Source organism: Triticum urartu, chromosome 5A (genome assembly GCF_056163025.1).
Source record: "Triticum urartu cultivar PI428250 chromosome 5A, HENAU_Tu73, whole genome shotgun sequence".
NCBI lineage: Eukaryota > Viridiplantae > Streptophyta > Magnoliopsida > Poales > Poaceae > Triticum > Triticum urartu.
The window spans coordinates 268,355,149-268,377,457 of record NC_141877.1 but is presented as its reverse complement, the minus strand read 5'-3'; the positions used below and the strand labels follow the sequence as shown (position 1 = coordinate 268,377,457).

Sequence of the window (22,309 nt, the reverse complement as noted above, 5' to 3'; positions counted from 1 at the left end):
TGACGCCAGTCCTCCAACGGTAAGCAAATATTATAATAGATGAATTTTCTTTTACAAAGATGTTAGTTATGGAACAAAATACATAGAATAACACTCTTAATTAAAGTATTTTTTATGGACTACAACATAAACAACAAACTAAAAAGACAATTAAAATAATTTATGGACTAAAACATAAACAAAAAATTAAAAAGATAATTATAATAATTTATGGACTAAAACATAAACAGCAAATTTAAAAGAAAATGCATACATAAAAAAACAAAAGAAACGTGGTCGGCAGCAGGATTCAAACCTGCGCGGGCAAAGCCCACATGATTTCTAGTCATGCCTGATAACCACTCCGGCACGACCACTCATATGCTCATTTAATCTTTTTACTTCTAATATCTATGACAGCGTGCCCATCATTAAGAGGACAAGGCCATCCTCTACTGCTGTAACTTATCATCGAAGAGTATGGCGGCAGCAGAAGCCTCCTCCTCCCCCAATCCGCCGCGTCCTGACCTCCGCCGCCGCCAGCGCCGCCTCGTATTCGACCGGCGCTACGGATGGATGTACGAGTATACCGACCTCTAACCCTTTTACCCTCTCTCTCCTGGTTCTGCTCCCGCTGCGCTTTGGCTCACCCTCTCGTTTGCTTCCGCCCCTCAGTTTCGACGAATGGACGGACCCGGCCGTCGCCGCCCTCTCCGGTGGCAGGGGAATGTTGGTATTCGCTCGCCGTCCGCCCGCACTCCAGCACACTACGGCGGCCTTCTTCCAAGTCCTTAAATTTTACCCCCAATGTCCACGTGTCCTGATTCTTTGCTCACTCCTGTGTTCCAGGTTCTGCGTACTCCCGATGGCTCAGTCGCTGATGAGCGCGGCCGCATATTCGGTAAACGACTTTGTACAGATTAGAAACACGAGCGTGCTGATTCTTTTTTTATTTTCTTGCGAATAGCTTAGCCGAATTATAATTTTGTTTGGTTGCTTGCTCAATTCGGCCTTTGATGGGCTTTGAGCGAGCTGACTGTAAACCTAAGATTAGAAACCACCCAGTGACCTGATTGATTGATTCTCGAATGATTTTGTTATTAGTTACTTGGTTTGATACTTGGTAGGATCAGATAAGCAGAGTTTTCCACTGTCATTACTACTGTAGTAGTTTTTTGTTTGGTGTTTACAGTCAACGTTTCACTTGGTTTCCAGATTTGTTAGGATTCTTAGGTTTACAGTCAGAGTATTTTGCGTATCATTTGTAGCTCACAAGATTAGATTTAACATATACTATGTGCACAAGATATGATCCTATGGTTGCTTTCAAAATTATGTTCTAGTAAGTTCACAAAAGTGAAGTACCCAATGAACATTTTAACAATACGTAGGTTATCTTTCCTACAAAAGTAGGTTGCGTTGTGATATTGCACATATACGTAAGTTAACCTAACTATATAAAGGGCGTACCCAGTGCCGAAAGCTCCCACACAAGGTGGGGTTAGGGAAGGGAATTTCTAGACAGTCTTACCCTTGCATAGTAATTCTGCAAGGAGGTTGGTTTGAACCCAGGACCACCAGGCCACAAGTGGAGAGACTACCACTGCATGACGCCCGTCCTTCATAACCTAACTATATCTCTTACTAAAAAAAATACTTGCTTCGTAGTGTAGTTAGTTACCAATCCCTCACAAAAAAAGGTAGTAACCATCAGTGTAGTTTCCATAGTCTTTCGCACCTTATATTGTAGTGCCGTGGCAGACTCATCGATCATCTTTCGTACTTGGCATTAAAAGAAGCAAGAGATTAGCTGGGCTGGCTTGTCAGCATGGGATGATGTTAACTTGTTAAGAGATAATCGGTGGACATACATAGTTAAGAATTAGAAAAATTCTAATTCTATTTAAAATTAGAAATTAATCTTAGTCTTTTTTTCATAATAACCAGAACACCACACGACTCAACAATTTTCAATTGAATTTCTTCTGAGGTTAAAGATACTCATATTCTTGTTTCATTTGGTGAATGTTCACTAAAGATTAACAGATCTTTAACATCTTGGGAGACAGATAGAGAAAAGGGAGACAGATAGAGATACATAGTGGAGAGGCTGATACTCATATTCATGTTTCATCTTGGGAAAGTTTAATCTTGAACTCTCAACTATTGCCAGTGTTTAACTTCCCTCTTCTGTTAGAACATCATTTTATCTGCACCCTCATATATCAACACCATCCAATTAGATCCCGATGCCGGCTCATTTGTGGTTTTTATGATGTGGCATGCTATTGACTAGTAAGTATATAGGTGGTGAATCAGCAAACGAACATTATGTATTAAACAAATGGATCCATTTATCAGCCTCTCCACTCTATGGACACTATCTTTCTTTTCAGTCTTCACCATGGACACTGCTGCCATTATCCATGGCAGCTGCCAACCAACTTTCAGAAGATACTTACAGTGCCAGTGCACCTGAAGAAGTTTGCCATCACTACCACCCAGCCTGCCACCGCAAATCCCATTGTCGCCAACGGTACTATCCATGGTGGCAGATCGCAAGAAACCCTTGGTCTGCCACTACTGCATCTAGTTGCTCATCCACCTCCAGCCCTAATACGCCTGTCCCACCACTGGCTTGGCCCCTGATCACACCTTCAAGTCACTGCACCGGTATTGAGAATTTAGGGGGAAAATTAAATGTATTCAAACTTGGGTTGCAATAAGACGTGTTAATGGCTGAGGGACAAAAATTAGACCTTTTTCTTCTGGATCAACTTGGTTGGATTACATTTTTTTTCCTTCACTAGTCACTACGCTAGCTTAGATGATGCAGTACTCCCTTTTCAGTTGCTCCTTGTTAGTCAGTACGTGCTTTTCAGGCCAGCTGTTTTAACTTTGACTCAATATGTTGATGAAAAGCAAATTGGGCATCTGCTAATTCCATTTATATGTCACCAGTTTACAAAATGTATGACTCCATGCTTTTGCCCAATATACAGTATCAACAGAACTTCTACCCATGTCTTTGCCCAAGAACTAAATGTATATGTTGTCCTGTTAATATCTGAAGGACATTATTGTGGTCAGATTGTGGTAGATGTTACTCCATCTGTAAGGAAATATAAGAGCGTTTAGATCACTACGGAGTGAGTAGTACTTTATATGTACCATACACAAAGTTGTAAACATTATAAGACAAATATGATCCTTTTTCTCCATGAATATTGAATATTGCTAGTTGACCATTCATGTCATCAACCATGCAGATCATTTGCGCATTTTAGTCATTGTTTCGTAATAATACTCGACAATATTGTTGTCAATGTAGATGCTGAAGCACACAACTTTCACATGTGTGTCCATTAGTTAAATTAAATTTAACATGCCATTCGATTAGGTTACCAATGCAATGCATTCTTGTCATTTTCTCAGATACCCCTGTACAGAAGCTTAACCAACCAGTAGCTAACTACTGGACTTGTGTTCTTTTACAGGTTGACTATGCAACCGATTCAGTTAGCGCAGCTCTTAAACGCCCTGACATTTTCTCCCCACTGGCATATCTTCCTCACCTGCAATTGCATAGGAAGCAACAAACTTGGTTCGACGGACTTGAGCAATCTGGAGTCGTAGCTGATACCAAGTTAATACCATGTAGTACTCTGTAAGCGGAATATGGAAAGAATGCACAAGTCAGTTCTGTCGGCGAAACACGCGTGGCTTCCTAACAATGTCCGAAAGATAGCATGGTCAAAATCTTGAAATGCTAGCAAGATTTCGCCTGGTCTTGTGCAATTGGTTTTTATTACTTCCGTGTATCTCTGATATTATCCTTCTCAATACTTTTTGGATTAATTTCTCGTCCTGCTTGGGTTGAGGGCTTTTTTTTGTGTGCCCTAAAATACCGGGAACACACAAAAACTGCACTCACATGGATGGCATATTGTTTATGTCTTCGGAATCTGTGCACAAACACATTTGTTTGATGCGTTGATTCTGCATCCGTGCACAGATACATTTGGTTTTGCTGAGCTTCAGGGACACACACATTATTTTCATTCTAGATGTTAGACATGTTCCTACCAACATACTAAAAACTATTGATACACCCACGAGCATTTTGTTTGTTGCCTCACGTCTTTGGGCAACAAGGCAATTAGGTTTCCCTGTCTCCCTTGTCGCTGCCGCTGTTTGCCTCGTCTCTGGTGGCCTTAGGGCTATAGAGGCAGGCCTTAGGGATATAGAGGCACGGTGGACCCGACTCTTGCCTGGAGGGCTTCAACTCCATTTTTAGTTACAAGTTTTCGGTTAGGGTTTGTTTCCTGCGCATGTACGGTGGAGGCATCATCATGCATATGCCCCAGTGAATCCATGCAAGCCTGAAGGAATGAAACCACGGTCTTGCAATATTCTGGGCAATGGAGGCACTAGTCTATGGTCCAGATTTTCCAGTGACTCTGTTCCTTTCCTACGTCAAGCACACCGGGGCTTCTCTTGCTTTTTCTGTGCATACTCCTCTTTCTCTTCTCTCTCTTTGCTTTTCACATGAGGAGGCTGGCTCTTCTGCAAGCATCACCTTTGGTCTGCAGGCAACACCTTTCGCTGAGCTGGGCTCTTTCAGACAGACGTGGCAGCTGGGGCACTAGTCCATGCTGGAGCATTGGCCATGCCCTTAGGGGGGCAAGGCGGTGGCGGCGGCTTCCTGGTGATGGAAAAAGTTCCTCCCCGCCTCTAGTGTCGTCGTAGGGCAGTGTGGTGGTGTGTCACTGACAGATCTTGCGAGATTCGATCGGTGTTGGTCTTTGATCGATTTGTTTGGATCCAGTCTATGTTCGTCTTTATTTGGGTGGTGTCCTTCGAGACATTAACACGACGACTTTCCAATTGTCTACTACAACAAGATTTTGTCCGATTAGTGAGGGACGATGACGGTGGCATGCACTCGACCCGCTTCAATGCTTGTAATCATCGCTAGATTTTGTTGTACTACATGATTGAAAATGAATAGATCGAAAGTTTCAAAAAAAAGTCACACTTGGGGTCCGTAACTTTGAATAGGGTTCAAGCGGATCTGCTCTCTTTATCGGTCTTGACTCATGCTCTTGAGATCCTATTTTGGTATATGGCTCGGTATTTACATGTTGTACACAGTATAGTCTAGTTGTTGACATGTGGACAGAGTATTGTTTGTTAGAGCATCTCCAGTCGTTCAGCCCCCAGGGCGTCGAAAAGGAGCCACCTGGGGCGAGCCGGCGCTTGATCGGCGTGTGGGTGCGATTTTGTTCCCAGTCGTCAGTCTATAGGTCGCCCCGGCTTTGGCGATAGTCCGTACAAATATATGCAAACTCGGCGATTTTAACACGAACTCGGTGAGATTTCATTGAAATTTGTATAGAAAACATGAAAACATGAAAACTACGCCTAAACTACGAGAAACTACGCCTAACCGCCACGGTCGTCGTCGTCTACATGCTGAGAAGCCTATAGAAGTGGGTGTAGTCGCCGCCGCCGTCGTCGTCGTCGCGTGCCTCGCCTGTGCCGCCACGGTCCCTACTGCAGCCCTGGCCAGGGTCGCCGACGCGCGGTGGGGCGCAGGACGGCCCAGCCTCACCCTCCTCGTCGCTGTCAAGGACGATGACGCCACCCTCCTCGCGCCCGCGGCACCGGGCCTGGAGCTCCGCGTACGCCCGACACTGGCGGCGCACCTGCTCCCGAACGTAGTCCTCCTTCGCCCATTTGAGGACGGACTCGTCGTCGGGGGCCACCATCTCGACATGCTCCGGCTTCACTGGGAGCAGCCCCGGTTCGAGCTTCGGCCGGACCAGGCGGAGGGAGCCGCGCGGGGAGGGCCGGTCACCCTCGTTGATGACGAGGACGCCGCTGCGGGTGCGGCGCCCGAGCGGCGTCTCCTCCGGCTCCATCCGCCGCGGCGTCCAGGAGCTACCCCGGCGGCGAGAGAAGGACAGCCGCGACGGGTACTCGAGGCGCGGCACACTGCCGGTCTCGATGTGGTCGAGGACGGCCTCGAGGGTGCGGCCTGGCACGGCCCACCGCTCACGTCGCCCGTCGGCATTGAGACGGCCGCGGGGGATGACGCCGTTGGTGGAGGCGATCTGCTCCTCACGGCGGCGTTCAAAGTACATGGTCCAGAGGATGTGGCTGCCGGCGGCGTAGCGCGGCACGTTCCGCCGCTCCTCCGTCAGGGACGAGCGGATGCGGGCGATCTCGGCCCACTGCGCCTGCGCCGCCCCTTCGGGCACCGGGACACGGCCGGCGCTCAGCCTCCACGCCCCCGGCACTCGCATGTCCGAGGGCGCCGGGTACTCGGCCTCGTAGAGCAGGCGCGCCTCCAGCTCCTGGAGGTGGCGGCGCCCGAAGCCGTTCGCCGCCGCGCCGTCGCCTGGGAACCTCTCGGCCATCTTTTCGTCGACGGGAAGAGGGAAGAGTGTTGCTTTCTATGCCGGAGAGGGGGGGAATGAGAGCTGTGGCGTCCACCGGCGGGGAGCTCGCCTATTATAGCCGCAGCTAGGCTCACGGGCGGCGGCGACGGGCTGCATGCCGGACGACGCGTGTCAGGAGAGGGCGGGACGCGCGCTCGCGACGCCTTCACTGTGTCGCCCGTGAGGCATCAATGGAGGCTAACCGGCGCGGCAGCGCGGCAGCCTTCGCATTGATTCCCGCGAGAACCGAGGCGATGAGGATGACGAAGCGGCATCTCTCTGACTCGGCAGGCCCACCCTCTTTCGCACCAAAAACGCTCGCCCCTGCGCCCTCGGGCGTCCCGTAGTGCACAGGGTTCGGCCTGGATCCGCCGGCGCCAGTTTCGGCCCAAACCGGCGAAAAACGGCCTCCCGGGGACACAACTGGACCGATTTTTGGGCGCCGATGCTGAAAGATCGCCTGGGGAGGGCCTATTGGGGGCGCAGCTGAAGATGCTCTTAGCAGTATCTTCCCCATAAAGACCATTGTGAGTCTTGTTGACTCTGCAAATAGGTTGAGCTAACAACTGACTTGTAAAAGCTTGGAAGTGAAGGAAATATGCCCTAGAGGCAATAATAAAGTTATTATTTATTTCCTTATATCATGATAAATGTTTATTATTCATGCTAGAATTGTATTAACCGGAAACATAATACTTGTGTGAATACATAGACAAACAAAGTGTCACTAGTATGCCTCTACTTGACTAGCTCGTTAATCAAAGATGGTTATGTTTCCTAACCATGAACAAGTGGTTGTTATTTGATTAATGGGATCACATCATTAAGTGAATGATCTGATTGACATGACCCATTCCATTAGCTTAGCACCCGATCGTTTAGTATGTTGCTATTGCTTTCTTCATGACTTGTACATGTTCCTATGACTATGAGATTATGCAACTCCCGTTTGCCGGAGGAACACTTTGTGTGCTACCAAACGTCACAACGTAACTGGGTGATTATAAAGGAGCTCTACAGGTGTCTCCAAAGGTAAATGTTGGGTTGGCGTATTTCGAGATTAGGATTTGTCACTCCGATTGTCGGAGAGGTATCTCTGGGCCCTCTCGGTAATGCACATCACTTAAGCCTTGCAAGCATTGCAACTAATGAGTTAGTTCCGGGATGATGTATTACAGAATGAGTAAAGAGACTTGCCGGTAACGAGATTGAACTAGGTATTTGGAATACCGACGATCGAATCTCGGGCAAGTAACATACCGATGACAAAGGGAACAACGTATGTTGTTATGCGGTCTGACCGATAAAGATCTTCGTAGAATATGTAGGAGCCAATATGGGCATCCAGGTCCCGCTATTGGTTATTGACCGGAGACATGTCTCAGTCATGTCTACATTGTTCTCGAACCCGTAGGGTCCGCACGCTTAAGGTTACGATGACAGTTATATTATGAGTTTATGCATTTTGATGTACCGAAGGTTGTTCGGAGTCCAGGATGTGATCACGGACATGACGAGGAGTCTCGAAATGGTCGAGACATAAAGATTGATATATTGGAAGCCTATGTTTGGATATCGGAAGTGTTCCGGGTGAAATCGGGATTTTACCGGAGTACCGGGAGGTTACCCGAACCCCCCGGGAGCTATATGGGCCTTAATGGGCCATAGTGGAAGAAGAGGAGAGGCTGCCAGGGCTTGGGCCGTGCGCCCCTCCCCCCTAGTCCGAATAGGACAAGGAGAGAGGGGGCCGGCGCCCTCCTCCTTCTCTCTCTCTCTTTTCCACCTCATGAATCCTATTCCAGCAAGGATTGGGGGAGAAGTCCTACTCCCGGAGGGAGTAGGACTCCTCCTGGCGCGCCATATGTGGCCGGCCGGCCTCCCCCTCTTGGTCCTTTATATACGGAGGCAGGGGCACCCCAGAGAGACACAAGTTGATCCACGTGATCTATTCCTTAGCCGTGTGCGGCGCCCCCAGCCACCATAGTCCTCGATAATATTGTAGCGGTGCTTAGGTGAAGCCCTGCAGCAGTAGCACATCAAGATCGTCACCACGCCGTCGTGCTGACGGAACTCTTCCCCGACACTTTGCTGGATCGGAGTCCGGGGATCGTCATCGAGCTGAACGTGTGCTAGAACTCGGAGGTGCCGTAGTTTCGGTGCTTGATCGGTCGGATCGTGGAGACGTACGACTACATCAACCAAACGCTTCCGTTGTCGATCTACTAGGTATGTAGATCATACTCCCCCTCTCGTTGTTATGCATCACCATGATCTTGCGTGTGCGTAGGAAATTTTTTGAAATTACTACGTTCCCCAACAGGAAGGGGGCCAATAATTTGTACTCTCTAAAGAAATGCACAGAGGGAGTATCACTTTCTTTCTCAACTGCACTTTTCTTTCTCAACTGCATCATTTCCTAGTTATGAAATTAGTAAATGTTCACTCCAGGGTCACACCTTATAAGTCGCACTTTTCAATGATTTTCGACAGGTTCACAATGTATATTTTACATTTTTTGAAACTCATAAAGTAGTTTTGAAAATGAGATGTAGCAACAACTAAAAGAAAACTAGACCAGTAGCGGGAGGAGCCCCGATGGCATTTTTAATTAAGAGAGACAGTGAGACACACGTCGAAATTGAGGTTCGGACCTGTGCCGACTGAGAGGCGCCGTTGTGCTCTGGCCACTAGTTATTGCACAAAATCTACTTCGAAACCTAAAATGTTGGATTGAATTGGAAGGGTGATAAATAGTTATACCTTATAACTGCTTCAGATATCATTTTGAGGTCGCCTCTGAAAGCAGCACGGTGTTTCTCCATGCATTGTGCAGTTATACAAGACACGTTGAATTTCTAACTTCACATGTGATGTCACGTCCAATTCTAACTTCACAGATACGTCGAGGTTTTGAAAAGAGCGGGAGCTATCTCAAGAGAGAAAAAAGAACAAGAAGAATCAATTGCTCAAATCAACACAAACTCCCCATGTTCTGTGCGAGCCAAATTCAGGACAAAACAAACTTCAAAATCTCTCAAGTTCTCCCCACGAATGGAGCCTTCTGGTGCATCAAGGAAGATTTTGCATTTGTGACCCCACATGTTAAGGAGTGGATCAGTTGTGGGCTGCGGTTGTGCTTATTCACACTTGAACGTGCTCCTACGCTGATCGATAGACACATTTTTAAATTTGTGAACATTTTTAAATATATTTTCCCTTACAATGACATTGAAGACTTCTACGGTTTTGTGCTGAGCCTAATTTTTTGCAGAAACCACCAGTCAACAGCTTAGCCCATTTTGAGCATGATTATAACAGATGGTTCCCGTTGGACTAGTGCTTCTTGCCAAAAATTAGCCTTAGAATGTGGTTTTTGGCACAAGACCGTAGAAGTGTGGTTTCTGCAACCCTAGCCTCAGTGGCGTAGCCAGCCCAATACACCAAGGTGGTCCATTAATAGAAATATTAACATAAGTTATTTATTTTTCAAAGAAATGTTTATTTTACTACATTATATACACGCTATGGGGAAATTCCAGGGTGGTCCATGGCCACCCCCTAGCTACGCCACTGCCTAGCCTTCGATGTCGATGTTTTCTGCAATTCACTCTTGAAACAAGAGACACATCAGACGAAAAGTTGGCAATGACATCAAGTACTCACACCATTAACTTTATGCAACATGACTGTAAATTCCAGTATTTGGTGTGATGAAATGATTTCATAGTTATCTCATTCGCCAAAGACTTGTTCTCAAAACAGTCACTACAGGACCAGGAAACACCGAGAGTAATTCCAGAGTCAGAGCCAGCCTAAAATAGATATCACGACCTCCGATATGATCCATGCCACAATGGTTGCAAAACAGTTCAATTTCGTTGCGCTTCGCACTGGTCATCTACTGAATCCGAATGAATGTGCAGTGGCCCTATATCTGGGACTTCTTCAATACCTTCAGCAGGCTGAGAGGGAGAGAAACCCCGTTATAATCTCATCAATCTCCAGAAAATAAGAAATGCCAAGGTAAAAAAAAAATACCTGCAGGAATTCTAGAAGGCACCACACAAGGTAATTTATGATCATAACGAGGCAAAACAGCTTGCCTGCCCAAGCTCCACATGTGAGGTATCTACAATATTACGGAAACACAACGTCAGTGACTTCCTTTCACGTTTGCATGCAAAACTGTGGTGCTATTGCCCACACTTTGACCAGTAGAACTAATCATTATATGAAATATAGAAAATGGAGAGTTAGCACTTTGACATACAATATATGTAAGGACAGGTGGCGATCCAAAAGAAAAACCTATCTTCAGCTATAACTACTCTGAAATGAGTGACATAAGATGAATTTACAGTCCGTGTTCTGCCTTATACTCACCGGGGAAGACGATCTAGCAAATTAGTGTTTGATGACTGCATTGCACGATCGTAGACAATCTCTGTTCTTTTGGCCACATCATCCCAACTGTAGAGTTTTTTCATCTACAATGCACATTAGATTTGAATAAGCCCAAGAGAACTTGCATGTCAATTTTCTACTAAAAAAGCTGGTGCAGTAAGGTCAGCTAGGTGCATAGAGTTGAAACTCACCCGGCGATGCATAATTTGGGGATCTATACCAGGAAGTATGTCGATAGCTTGCCTCACAGCCCGTACCATATCTTCTGGATCTGGTTCTGCAAGTACTATCATGTCATCTGGTAGAACCTGAAAAGGAGTAATTTGTAAGCAAATTGTCCAAATAGCTGAAATTCATGGCTCTCTACAAAAGAAACTTTGAAATCATAAAAGGGCATACCTCTGGAACCCCTCCGACTCTAGTGCTTACTGTCAAAAGCCCACAGCTTGCTGCTTCCAGAATGGCTATGCAAAATGCTTCTGTAAGCGAACTACAACAGCAAAGGTCAAGTTTCATGTCTCAGTATTGTTATAGTTAATTGCACTCCACACAATTGTCATAAACAAGGTTAACTTATACACCTTCTAGTTTCCAAATAATATTAGGATTAAGTGAAAATAAAAACGAAACCAAAAGCTCTTTTCTTTCTGTTTGCATTAGATCCATGAAACATATACTTATAATTTCACAAGAAATACTCCCACAACATCAGTATGTTTTATCAAATGATATTCTACATGCATGTTGGAAGAACCAGAAGCACACAGCAACAATTCAATAATCTGGTACAAATATGACCACAAAGATCCAAAGCGGCTCAAAGTATCTGTTCAAGGAGAGCGCTAATCATTTCAAATGTTCCAATATGACAATTTTGGCTACTCTGTTAATGTTAGTGATCATTGCCACAGACGCCTTGGGTTTTTAGAATTCAATGGACAGTGTAGTAAAAGCAACTTCCTTTGTCGCAACAAAAAGCTTAAAGGAACCTGACAAGACTATTTCAACACACCAGAGTATACAATAATAGACAGTAAAGTAAAAATACAGTAAGAACAGAAAAAGGCACATATATAACCAACAATCTAGATATTTTGAACATGAAAGAATGAAAACTCAGAAAGGTACCTGTTCAGAAATATATGACCAGATATCAGAACAGATCGTACTTGAGCATGAGGTACAGCCCCTAACATCTCAACTCTATCCTGAAGGGAGAACTTCTCCCTCATCTCTTCAAGTCGCACACGTTTTGGACCATCACCTCCAACAATAAAGCGAACCTGACAAATCCATAGATTTATTGACTGAGGGAACATAATCCACTATAAATCCAAAACAACATAGAGTAAGAAAGTAAAGATGCAAGATGATAACATATGAACCAAAACATTCTATCAAGCTGAATTGTCAGGCAATTTATTATATGTATCAGACCAGAAAGGATGACAGTGATGAAAATAGTATGCCTATATGCTGAATTACGAACGTGTCCCACCTTTAACATACATGCAGTTAAACTTTTCCTATCTCATGCATGGCTCATGCAAAGAGTGCTGTAGTTACTAGCTATCACCCACCTTTGGAAATAGACGGCATACTTCTGGAATGACTTCAACAAGAAGGTCAGCACCTTTTCGATATACCAATCTACTTATCACAATGATAATTATTTCATCACAGCTTAAGCGGTTGGAGGAGGGAGTAAACATTGCAGTATCCACTGCATTAGGAACCATGAAAACTTTGTCCGGAGATATCCCTGACCTCAAGACAGTGTTCTCTTTGCTTGTGTGAGACACACATATGGCCTGATCAATATCTGCAAGAGTAAACTGCAGCACCTTATTCATGTGAATGCTTCCAACATCAGCAAAACCATAAAGCGAGTGATCTGTGAAGACAACTTTGTACCCCATCGTCCTAGCATGCATCAACGCTTCGTGGCACAGTGTTGAAAATGCCTGATGTCCATGCACAACAGATATCCTCTCACGAATAAGAATTGTCCTTATGATTGGAAATGTCATGAATAATGTAGGTAGTGTATTCTGCATCAGGAATGGCCTCCACGGCACATAATAAACCTTCAAGCCGCCAGTAACATATCGTACTCCAGAACGTTTTCCATATGCATGTGTCATGACAACAACCTATAGAATAACAAATTGAACTCGCTCAAAAGTTTGTACAACCCAGAAATAGTAGCATAAGTTACTTTGCACAGACTTATGCTCATTGTGTTCATAAGAAGGTAAGGTCTCCCAAGCAGTACATCCTCAAACAGAAACTCGGTATATGTGCATGCTCCAAAAATCCCGTAAAAATGATGCATTCATACAGAGTGATGAGCAGTGGCGGTGCCAGGAATGTGCCAGGCCCCAGGCCGCCTTCGTGCACTGTAGCAGAGCTGGGCCTCACGGCCCAGGCTGCCTGGGGCCTGTCTCCGCTGTTCGACTGATGAGAGTGGACGAATGAAGTGCATATCCAGTAGCTTATCTTACATTCTTGAACCATAAATGACGAAAGCAGGATAATAAAGAGTAGTTTATTAGGGAAAAACCTTATGGCCAAGCTTAAGGAGGCACTGCGATAGATAATAGATGTGGCTTTCCACACCACCAAAGTTTGGGAAGAAGAAGTCGGACACCATCAAAATCCTATGCTTTCTGCTTTGCCCATCCATTGCGTGTGAAATCTGAAATAACATAAGTTATGTATCATATAACCAATTCATCTTATTTATTTTTACAATATTGGCACACCATGACTAATCACTAGCGTAATTGGGAAAAGAATTGAGCATGAAAGGTTTTAAATTATACAATATATTTTGTAGTACTAGATAAACATGGATTTAAATCCCCGGTTCCATTACTGAGAAGAAACCAACGTAACAGTTCAATGCTCCCAAACGGGGGTTTGCAGGTAAAAAACAACTCAAATTACGTAGACCTAGAGACATACAGGAGATCACACTCGCAGGTGCAGCCAAAACCGGCGGCCACAACTCCAATTATAATAATTTTGAACATGATAAGGTATCAAATATCTAATGTTTATTGCCAACCAAAATAAATTAGAGGTTTGCTTGCAAGATCCAGGGGATAGGAGGAGGCTGTGCTCACCGGTGATGTGACGAGTAGCTGAAAGAAGAGGATGAGGCAGTGCTGGCGTTGGTGGATCTGGAGCAACGAGCTCATCAGTGTGGTGCCGGATGAAGACGGATAAGCAAAGGGAGGTGGAAGAGGAGGAACAGGGGGCTGGCCAACCTTGGTCGACGGAGGAGGAGGAAGGCAACCGCCGTCGCCGTCGCCGGAGCGGACAGGAGCTTTGGAGGGGTTGATGATCCGGCCCAGGGAATAAGCGGGCATCCACCGGGATGGCTAGCAGAGAGAAATGCGTTTTTGTGCTCAAAAAACACACAGAGAGAAATGCGTTTGGCACCGCTGAGTGGTGTGACCATTCCGCCAGATCACAGCCGTCCGGAGCGCATCGGACGGTGGCCGTTTTTCGACTGCTGTTAAAAAGGGGTTTAACAAAACCCTGGCACGAACCGCAAGCCCACCCCGGCCCAGAGGGAGAGGCGGCGCCGATCCGAACCCCCAGCCATGGCGCCGCAGCTTCTCCTCCGCCGCTTCCCCTCCGCGGGCGCCCACCTCTGCCGCTACCAGGGACACGCCCACCGCCGCCGCCTCAGCTCGGCGTCGGAGGCGGCGGGAGGCCCCGGCTGGCGGCGGCAGCACGAGGAGGAGAGCAAGGCGGTCAAGGTGTCGGTGTGGTGGGACTTCGAGAACTGCCACGTCCCCCAGAACGTCAACGTCTGCCGCGTCGCCCAGCGCGTCTCCGCCGCGCTCCGCGCCGCCGGCGTCCGCGGCCCGCTCTCCATCACCGCCTTCGGGGACGTCGTCCAGCTCTCCCGCGCCGCGCAGGAGGCGCTCGTTGCCACCGGCGTCGTCATCTCCCACGTCCCAAGCAGTTGCGTCCTCCCGTCCCATCTCCTATTCCGTTACACTCCCTTCTCTCTGTGCGATTCTCTATTATTTGGGGAAAAAAATCATGTGCATTTCGCTTGTTGTGATTCACTGCTGCTGCTCGTTTGCGATGCATTGCCATGTTTTTTGCGTTGTTAGTACGTATGCTTGAATTGACGGTCATGAATTGCACGGTGTAGTTTTGTTTATTTGTACTATTTCATTCACATAATTGAATACCACGAATGAGTTACTTTGACAGGATGGAACACACTTGGGTTGCATAGAGTCGAATTGAACAACGGAAACCATGTGTGCGCGCGTGTGTGTGTTTTCTTTAGCACCAGAAAGGTTAGGACTTTGCTTTGATATTGCTTCAGATTTGTGGGAAATGTGCTTCATTTTTATAGCGTAGCAACATTAGAGGACTCTGAGAAATGATTATTTGATTTGCAATCACTAGATTTGATAACATCTTCACTGCTTGATGATCTTATAGAAGCATAACCTATATGGATTTTATCATTCGTTTCGTAGTAATCTGTAAGTCATTCCTTCAAATTTTATGGGGAAAATTCATGATGTTTCTTAATACATATTTTGGATCGATAAAATATTAGGCAGTGCTGGAGCGATGTTTCCTCAATTTTAGGCAACTCTGCTATCATGTGATTAGGTTGACAGTTCACTGCATGAATGGCATTGTGGAATTGGTCTAGATATAGGATTTTGCAGCTATTGTAGCGGTCATATCCGCCGCAGTATCGGTCATGTCAGATGATATTGTTGTCGTATCAGTCTGTTAAGACCAGACCGATATGATGAACTAGTATTTTGAAGCTTGGATTGGGGTGCTAGGAGTTTGTTTGCTAACAATTGTTAAGTAACAATATTAGCATCCTCATTGGTTCTCTCGAATTTCTTCAAATTTGGCGTTCTGTATTATCTTTTATTCCTTTTCAGATTCTTTGCTGATGTGCTATTGTGGTTTCTCTTGTAATACTAACAATGCTATTTCAATAATGTAGGTGGAAAGAACAGCTCTGATCGGTCATTTATGGCTGATCTTGTCTACTGGATTGCTCAGAACCCTCCACCAGCTCATTTTTTCCTCATATCTGGGGATAAAGATTTCGCCAACATTTTGCATCGGTTGCGAATGAGCAACTATAACATACTACTTGCTTGTCCTGGTAAAACTACCAGTGTACTGTGCAATGCAGCGACGATTATGTGGCCTTGGGAAGCTTTAGTGAAAGGGGAAAATTTCTCACCAAAGCGTTTTAACCACCCACCAGATGGTTTATCTGGATCTTGGTATGGTCACTACAAAGGAGCCCTTGACGACCCCTTCGTGGAAGCTGAATCAGAAGAAACCATTGCAACACCAGTACCATCTGATGCAAAATTATGCCATAATCCCAAAAATGCAGTTACTGCAGTCCCCAAAGATGTGGTTGATGGGATACGAGAGACACTGAATTCGTATCCTAGTGGGGTCAAGCTTTCAATTCTTCTTCAACAACTCAAAAAGAACAATGTGCCTCTTGGTAATGATTTCTTTGGCCACAAAAAGTTGTCTTGCCTTCTCCTATCAATGCCAGATATTGTGAAGTTTGTTACTCGTTCATCTGCTTTAAGAGAGCCATGTGTAGTTGGGGTGAACAAAAAATTACTGGAACCTGCTGAACAATGTTTTGAGCCCCTGAGTTCTGTTGAAAGTGATGTCAAGGACAATAACTGCGGTCGAGCAACACACAATGATAAGAAGCCTCCATCCTCCGTGTCCACTTCTTTTCCTGAACAAAACTGTAAAACCCTAAGTTCTCAAAGTATCATCGGGGACAGAAGCTTCAAGCAGACTGTATCTGAGAACCCAGCTGCATCTGCTGTATCATCTTCCCCACAAGATGTCTTACCTGAGGATCAAAAGGTGTGCCCAGCAGCTGATATGAATGCAAGGCCAGAATCACTTGCCAATCACAAGGAAGTTGATGCCCCTGGAACTCCTTCTCCCTTAGGGGTGGAAAATACTGTTAACAGTGATGGGCTATTAAAAAGGCCAACCACAAGGCCAAAATCATCTGCCAACCACAAGGAAGTTGATGCCGCTGGAACTCCCTCTTTCTTAGGGGTGGAAAATACTGTTGACAGTGACGGACTATTAAAAAGGATCTGGGTACTATGGAATGGCCCTGAGAGTGCTAATCATGAGGTTTCTCCATGTCATGAAGGCACTTCTGCTGAAGTCGCTGATTTGGGAACTCCTCAGCAAGATTGCAATACTGATCAACGTAGCAGGCTTTTGAATAGGATCCATAAGACCTCTTCCCAGAACAGAAGTTCAGATGTAACAGATGGCTCTGCAGCGATGACTGTTAACTTTTCAACTTTGTCTGACCATAACCATTCTGAAAAACATGCAGAAGAGACAGAAAAGTTAAAGAGGGATCCGCCTATTCTCCAGAACTCGAAACCATCTACTGGACCTGCATCTGTTCCATTGTGTAAAGATGGAGGTGATACCTCCAAGATGAGTAAGGGCTTTTTTAGTTGGGTAATGCGGTGGTGGAAATTTGGAAAATTGGATGGAGATAACAGTATAGCCATGAAAAATGGCATTGATGAAGTAAAGACAGACATAATTGAGGAATCTCAATCTTTGAAGGCTTCAACTTGTGGAAATGAGCAGCAAGTAGTTAATAAAATATTCACAAGATTTTACTTTTGGGATGTTCTAGGGAAACAGCTATCGAAGCCCATTGGGTCTGAGCTTGTTTCGAAAGCAAAGACAAGGTAAAGCTTTTAACACTGATAATTTTATTTCATGCCTTGTAGTCACTTCAGTTCTTACTTATTATAAACAGAAAGTGTTGAAGATTTTACCAGTGAAGTCTTGCATGTAAAATATTTTTTAGATTTATAGTATTTCTGTTTGTGTGTCTGAAACAATATACAGTATGTAGATTGTCCAGTTCAACTAAGGAGAAGGAAATAACATTCATTGCCAACAGATTTATATCTTGTGCTGCCAACAAATATGCCCATTTATAGATAGGTTTGCTTGCATGAGGTCTTGTAGCCTGATAACATAGTTCTGCAATTTTGCCTTGCTGCTTTAAAACTTCACATTAATTTGTTTGGATGTGTTATGATCATGTTGTAGTAAATATTGTTGCTCAAATAGTTAGTTTAGTAGTCGGAGCACCTATATCTTTCATGAGCATGTGTTGTCTACTCCAGAACTAATACAGGCAAACAAATGGATCCAACCCAGATTCACATAAGCTAATACTACAAATCATGTTTGGCTCGATCACTTTAAGAGTGACTATTCTTACATGATTCTTTTATTGGCAGGGAGGAGTTGGTACATGGATTGCAGAATTTAGATTGTTGGCCTCTCAAAGGCCTTGTCGAGAAAGATGTCAGTCATCTGGTTCATTTGTTACTTTCAGAAAAGAAATGGATCGAGGAAACTCCTTCTAGCGATTTTCCTTTCCGTCTTACACTCCCTCAAAAGAGAACGCGCACTCCACCAAATTCTAGCACAACAAGCACACCACCAAATTCTAGCACAACATGCACTCCACCAAATTCTAGCACAACATGCACTCCACCAAATTCTAGCACAACATCCACTCCACCAAATTCTAGCAAGTTTGATCTGAGTTCTCTCTTTAATGTCAAGCCATTGGAGCAGGGTAAATATGGTGGTGACAAAGGTAGGACAAACAGGACTCCGAACAGGGAGGAAACATTGTCTGATTGCCACAAGCTATTGAAGGACCTTCTCGTGCAATACAAATATGGATTTAACATCAGCATTTTCAAGCGTCATTTTGCTCAGAAGCACGGGTACGAGCTTGACCACCAGAAGCTTGGGTATGCAGACATTGAGTCACTGTTGCAGATTATGCCTGGTATAAGGGTAAAATTTCCAAGGGTTCTGCCTGCAGAAAATGGGAATGATCAGGGTGGCAGTAAGGGCGATGGAAATCAAAGTAATGGCGATGATTCCATCTGGGGGGAACTTGGTCCTGTATCTGCCACTGCCAAAACTGCTGAAGGGGTTGATAAAGAAACTTGCTACCGGCCTCCCACCTGCTCAGAAGACGATTTCTCTGACGATGAGAATCAAGCAGAGCAAGAGCCCAGAAGAGGCGCTGAGCAGAGCTCGCTCCTGAAAATCATTGATTCCTGGAACGGCAGCAAGGATGGCTCTGGCAAGAAACATCAAGAGATTGACGGGGTCATGGATTGTTCCAGGAGCAGTCCAGGTTACCTTGACACTCTGAGGGCCACAAGGCAGCAGCAGCAGACACAGAAGCAGTATTCCTTTGTTTCATCAGACTTGGAAGAGGATGAAAGCAAGGATAAGCTTGTGGACAGCGTCTTGGGCAGTCTGCAGAAAGCTCGAGGCGCAAAGGCGTCTAATTGATGAGCTGGTAATCGCAGCAGCGCCTGTTTTCCTTTTCTCTTTGAGCGGCAAAATTGCAGCAGCTACCCCGTTGCCATACTGATAGCTGGCATGCTCCTCGTCCCGATTATGTTCGTCGTCAGCTCCTCAAATCAGCACGACATGTTGGGCGGCGCGGCGGCCATATACATTTCATCTCCTTAGTTTAGAGGGTATTTATATTATTCTTGTAAGGCTAACCCGACGAGCTTCATTTAGCATGGTCTTTTTAGTTTGCTGAGGGTTCACTAGTATCGAATAAACTGGAGCACTGCGATTCGTAGGCCTCGCTGGGCCTACCAAAGCGTCTTATATTTTAATACGGAGGGAGTACTATATGATAAGGTTGAGTTTCTACATCGGGTCAGAGAAAAATAGTTGTTTCCAGTTGGCTTGTTGCAACTGCAATATTTTGTTGCTGATTCTTATATTTTCGCTACGTCGGTTGACTGTATTTGATTTGGTCAACATACGCAGTTGATTGGTCTTGAGTTACCAGTGCTGCCTTTGTCTTTGTTTTTTTAGGGTACCAGTGTTGCCTTTGGTAATCAAAAGCTTGGTTTGGTGCGTGTGAAATCTTATTGTTAGCCTTGTGCCGTAGAAGTTCTTTGCGCCCACCTTTGTTACTATGCCCGTGGACCATCAGAGATGCTCTTGTTGGATCTGTGGATGGACGGACTTGGATGACCCATCACAATAGTACTCTGTCTGCATACTAATATAAGATTGTTTAGATTACTATGTTACGTAGTAATCTAAACGATCTTATATTAGTTTACGATGGGAGTGTTAGTTAGTAGTAAAGGTAACAGGTGCCTACCCGTCAAAAAAAAGGGCAACAGGTGCCTGCGTCATACACACACACACACACTCGGACGACGAAATGACAGCTGATGATCAAATGAAACTCTAATATTTTTCCTGAGCAGGTGGTTATTTTGACAATGCTACAACTAGGTACGTACTTCATCTATAGACTAATATAAGAGCATTTAAATCATTAAATAGTGATCCAAACGCTCTTATATTGGTTTATGGAGAGTTGTTGTTTCTTTAGGTTGGCCTTACTGTGTGAAGGCGCAGCATAACATTGACCATTGCTATTGAAGTAATTGCTATTGGGTTTTTGTTGATTAGTGGCATCAATTGGGGGGCACAAGCAACCACAAGTTGGTTTGAATTCCAAGACAAGATCCACAGTAAAGATCTAAAGTTCCTAAAAGAATTCACGTTAACCACTTTATCTATATTTTTAAACACCCCCAGTACCATTGTGTTTTTCTACTCGGTACTACCGAGCCCATATAGAGTGAGTTAACCCTTCTCGACAATTATGGTCATAGGTTGGAACTACCGTCCATGTTTGTTCTAGTGAGCCGTGTTTTTACTGAAAACCCTTCTTGTTAGCTCTGACTCCTTCGAGCATAACATTGTCCACGACACTTTCGAGCCATTTCGGTTTGTCTTTGTATCTAATCATGGTATAAGTCCAATTTTTTTGAGTTGTGACATGGTATTTATCCACTATTTTTCTGTTGAGAACTATTTAGTTTAGTATGGTACTACTAAGAAGTTTGTTTTACTCAGTACTTCTAAGTCTATCCCATTCCTGCAAAAAAAGAGCCACCTTTTTTATGTCAGGAATCTTCGCTTCTTTTTACCCCGGTACTTTCGAGTATAATGTTTTCTCTAAGGTTTCCTAGACATGCTTTGTCCATTCAATTTTTGAATGTGTCCATTAGTTCCGAGATGATTTCTATGTTACTTCTGCGCTACTTACTTTTTCAAGTAATGACTAGATTTCTGCCACTCTCTATATGTAGACTTGCATATCCCCTTAGTTGTGGAAAGCAACTCACCACCTCATTCCATTTCACTCCATTCCAAATGGCACAAGTTTAAGTCCACAGAGTCCCCAGGCAAGAAAAAAAAGAAAGAAAATTGTGGGTGGTCCCAAGAACATTGTGGTAGTTTCAATGGCAGGTGGACCCCCCTCCTTTTCAACAAATTACCAAATGGCTTATGGCCAAATTTCTCTAATAACACTTGCATGATTCTTTGAAGATCAAGCTCCTTTCTTCTTCTTGAATCACCACAAAGTTTCTCTCCTCTTACATCATCCATATCCTTTTTGTGAGAGAGATCCTACGGGTATGTGTTCTTGAAGAAAGCTTTGATGAAAGATCTTTTCAAGAGTTCTGCCAAATGCCTTTGTTTTGCTCTGTTACTCTTGAAGGTGTGCATTTTCTAAACGATTAAAAGTCACTTGATAACCTTCAACCACTTGGCTCGGAGTTCGCCTACTTTGTAAAGATGTACCCTTTGTGAGGGCTCAGAGTTTTTGAAATATCAGGTGCTCCCGAAGGAGCTCGGCCATTGGATCGAGCTCTCGCAATTTTGCAGAAAACTCCGCAAGAGTCCAGTAATTATGTGCAAGTTTAGCAGCTCCATCCCTAACCCTTCATCTGAGATCCAACGACCCACGTGGGCTTGTATGACCGGAGCACAGGAGGCTTGGGAGCACCTGATATTGCCCATGTTACTGTCGAGAACTAGTCAAATTTTAGAGCATCTCCAGCAGCTTTCCAAAAAACCTTCCCCTATAAATGCTTATTGGGGCTCTCGTAATAAATTTATTGGGTTTGAAAGGTGTGTAGCCGCAGCATATCCCCAATACAACTTCACATATACTCCCTCCATTCCGAATTACTTGTCGCGGGTATGGATGTATCTAGATGTATTTTAGTTCTAGATACATCCATTTCTGCGACGAGTAATTTAGAACGGAGGGAGTACTTAGCCTGTATCCCCTCTCTCTACAATGGTCGGCGGTGAGGCAGCCATGGCTGCGGGCGTGCCGTGGCATGAAGTCTCGGGTGGTTGGCTCCCGCCAATGTCAATTTGGTTATTAGGGGAAGATGAGAAGTTTTTTAGGTGATCACCAAAAAACATTTGGGTAGATGGGAGCTGCTGCAGATGCTCTTAGATGACTATACATGTCCAAATCCAATATTCAAAATGGACAACTGAAACAAACAAACAAACAAACA

At 44.8% G+C, this 22,309-nt stretch overlaps 3 protein-coding genes and 1 non-coding gene across 6 annotated transcripts; 2 read left to right on the top strand and 2 right to left on the bottom strand.

Moving 5' to 3' along the window:
- Positions 1-271: 271 nt before the first annotated feature.
- On the bottom strand, positions 272-356 carry TRNAS-AGA (transfer RNA serine (anticodon AGA)). Its single transcript has one exon. It is a non-coding gene; the product is annotated as a tRNA-Ser (tRNA).
- A 26-nt stretch (positions 357-382) lies between these two features.
- On the top strand, positions 383-3,837 carry LOC125508331 (uncharacterized). Of its 2 annotated transcripts, XM_048673015.1 has the most exons (4): positions 390-557; positions 655-708; positions 829-880; positions 3,477-3,837. In XM_048673015.1, the coding sequence occupies exons 1-4, from the start codon at positions 460-462 to the stop codon at positions 3,648-3,650; spliced, it is 378 nt and encodes a 125-aa protein (XP_048528972.1). In that variant the 5' UTR covers positions 390-459; the 3' UTR covers positions 3,651-3,837. The 2 variants fall into 2 exon arrangements, with proteins under 2 accessions (XP_087381992.1, XP_048528972.1); XM_087525866.1 differs by having other exon boundaries at positions 383-557; positions 655-880.
- A 6,241-nt stretch (positions 3,838-10,078) lies between these two features.
- On the bottom strand, positions 10,079-14,255 carry LOC125508334 (phosphatidylinositol N-acetylglucosaminyltransferase subunit A). 2 transcript variants are annotated; one of them, XM_048673018.2, is made up of 11 exons: positions 14,099-14,255; positions 13,955-14,011; positions 13,390-13,524; positions 12,734-12,979; positions 12,407-12,661; positions 11,955-12,109; positions 11,226-11,316; positions 11,018-11,134; positions 10,806-10,909; positions 10,461-10,551; positions 10,079-10,384 (listed from the first exon to the last, which is right to left on the bottom strand). In XM_048673018.2, the coding sequence occupies exons 1-11, from the start codon at positions 14,198-14,200 to the stop codon at positions 10,292-10,294; spliced, it is 1,446 nt and encodes a 481-aa protein (XP_048528975.1). In that variant the 5' UTR covers positions 14,201-14,255; the 3' UTR covers positions 10,079-10,291. The 2 variants fall into 2 exon arrangements, with proteins under 2 accessions (XP_048528975.1, XP_048528974.1); XM_048673017.2 differs by having other exon boundaries at positions 12,407-12,979.
- Positions 14,256-14,371: 116 nt separating this feature from the next.
- LOC125508332 (uncharacterized) lies at positions 14,372-19,646 on the top strand. Its single transcript, XM_048673016.2, has 3 exons — positions 14,372-14,804; positions 15,829-17,596; positions 18,161-19,646. The coding sequence occupies exons 1-3, from the start codon at positions 14,438-14,440 to the stop codon at positions 19,239-19,241; spliced, it is 3,216 nt and encodes a 1,071-aa protein (XP_048528973.1). The 5' UTR covers positions 14,372-14,437; the 3' UTR covers positions 19,242-19,646.
- Positions 19,647-22,309: the final 2,663 nt, after the last annotated feature.

What these genes read in the sequence shown, in the direction of transcription:
- LOC125508331 (XM_087525866.1), top strand. Translation starts at nt 460, where the DNA reads ATGGCGGCAGCAGAAGCCTCCTCCTCCCCCAATCCGCCGCGTCCTGAC. An exon ending in GACCGGCGCTACGGATGGAT is followed by an intron (nt 558 to 654) that starts GTACGAGTATAC and finishes TCCGCCCCTCAG; the next exon opens with TTTCGACGAATGGACGGACC. An exon ending in TGAGCGCGGCCGCATATTCG is followed by an intron (nt 881 to 3,476) that starts GTAAACGACTTT and finishes GTTCTTTTACAG; the next exon opens with GTTGACTATGCAACCGATTC.
- LOC125508334 (XM_048673017.2), bottom strand. Translation starts at nt 14,200, where the DNA reads ATGCCCGCTTATTCCCTGGGCCGGATCATCAACCCCTCCAAAGCTCCT. An exon ending in TATGCCGTCTATTTCCAAAG is followed by an intron (nt 12,110 to 12,406) that starts GTGGGTGATAGC and finishes TGGATTTGTCAG; the next exon opens with GTTCGCTTTATTGTTGGAGG. An exon ending in CCCAAATTATGCATCGCCGG is followed by an intron (nt 10,910 to 11,017) that starts GTGAGTTTCAAC and finishes TGTGCATTGTAG; the next exon opens with ATGAAAAAACTCTACAGTTG.
- LOC125508332 (XM_048673016.2), top strand. Translation starts at nt 14,438, where the DNA reads ATGGCGCCGCAGCTTCTCCTCCGCCGCTTCCCCTCCGCGGGCGCCCAC. An exon ending in CATCTCCCACGTCCCAAGCA is followed by an intron (nt 14,805 to 15,828) that starts GTTGCGTCCTCC and finishes TCAATAATGTAG; the next exon opens with GTGGAAAGAACAGCTCTGAT. An exon ending in GTTTCGAAAGCAAAGACAAG is followed by an intron (nt 17,597 to 18,160) that starts GTAAAGCTTTTA and finishes TTTTATTGGCAG; the next exon opens with GGAGGAGTTGGTACATGGAT.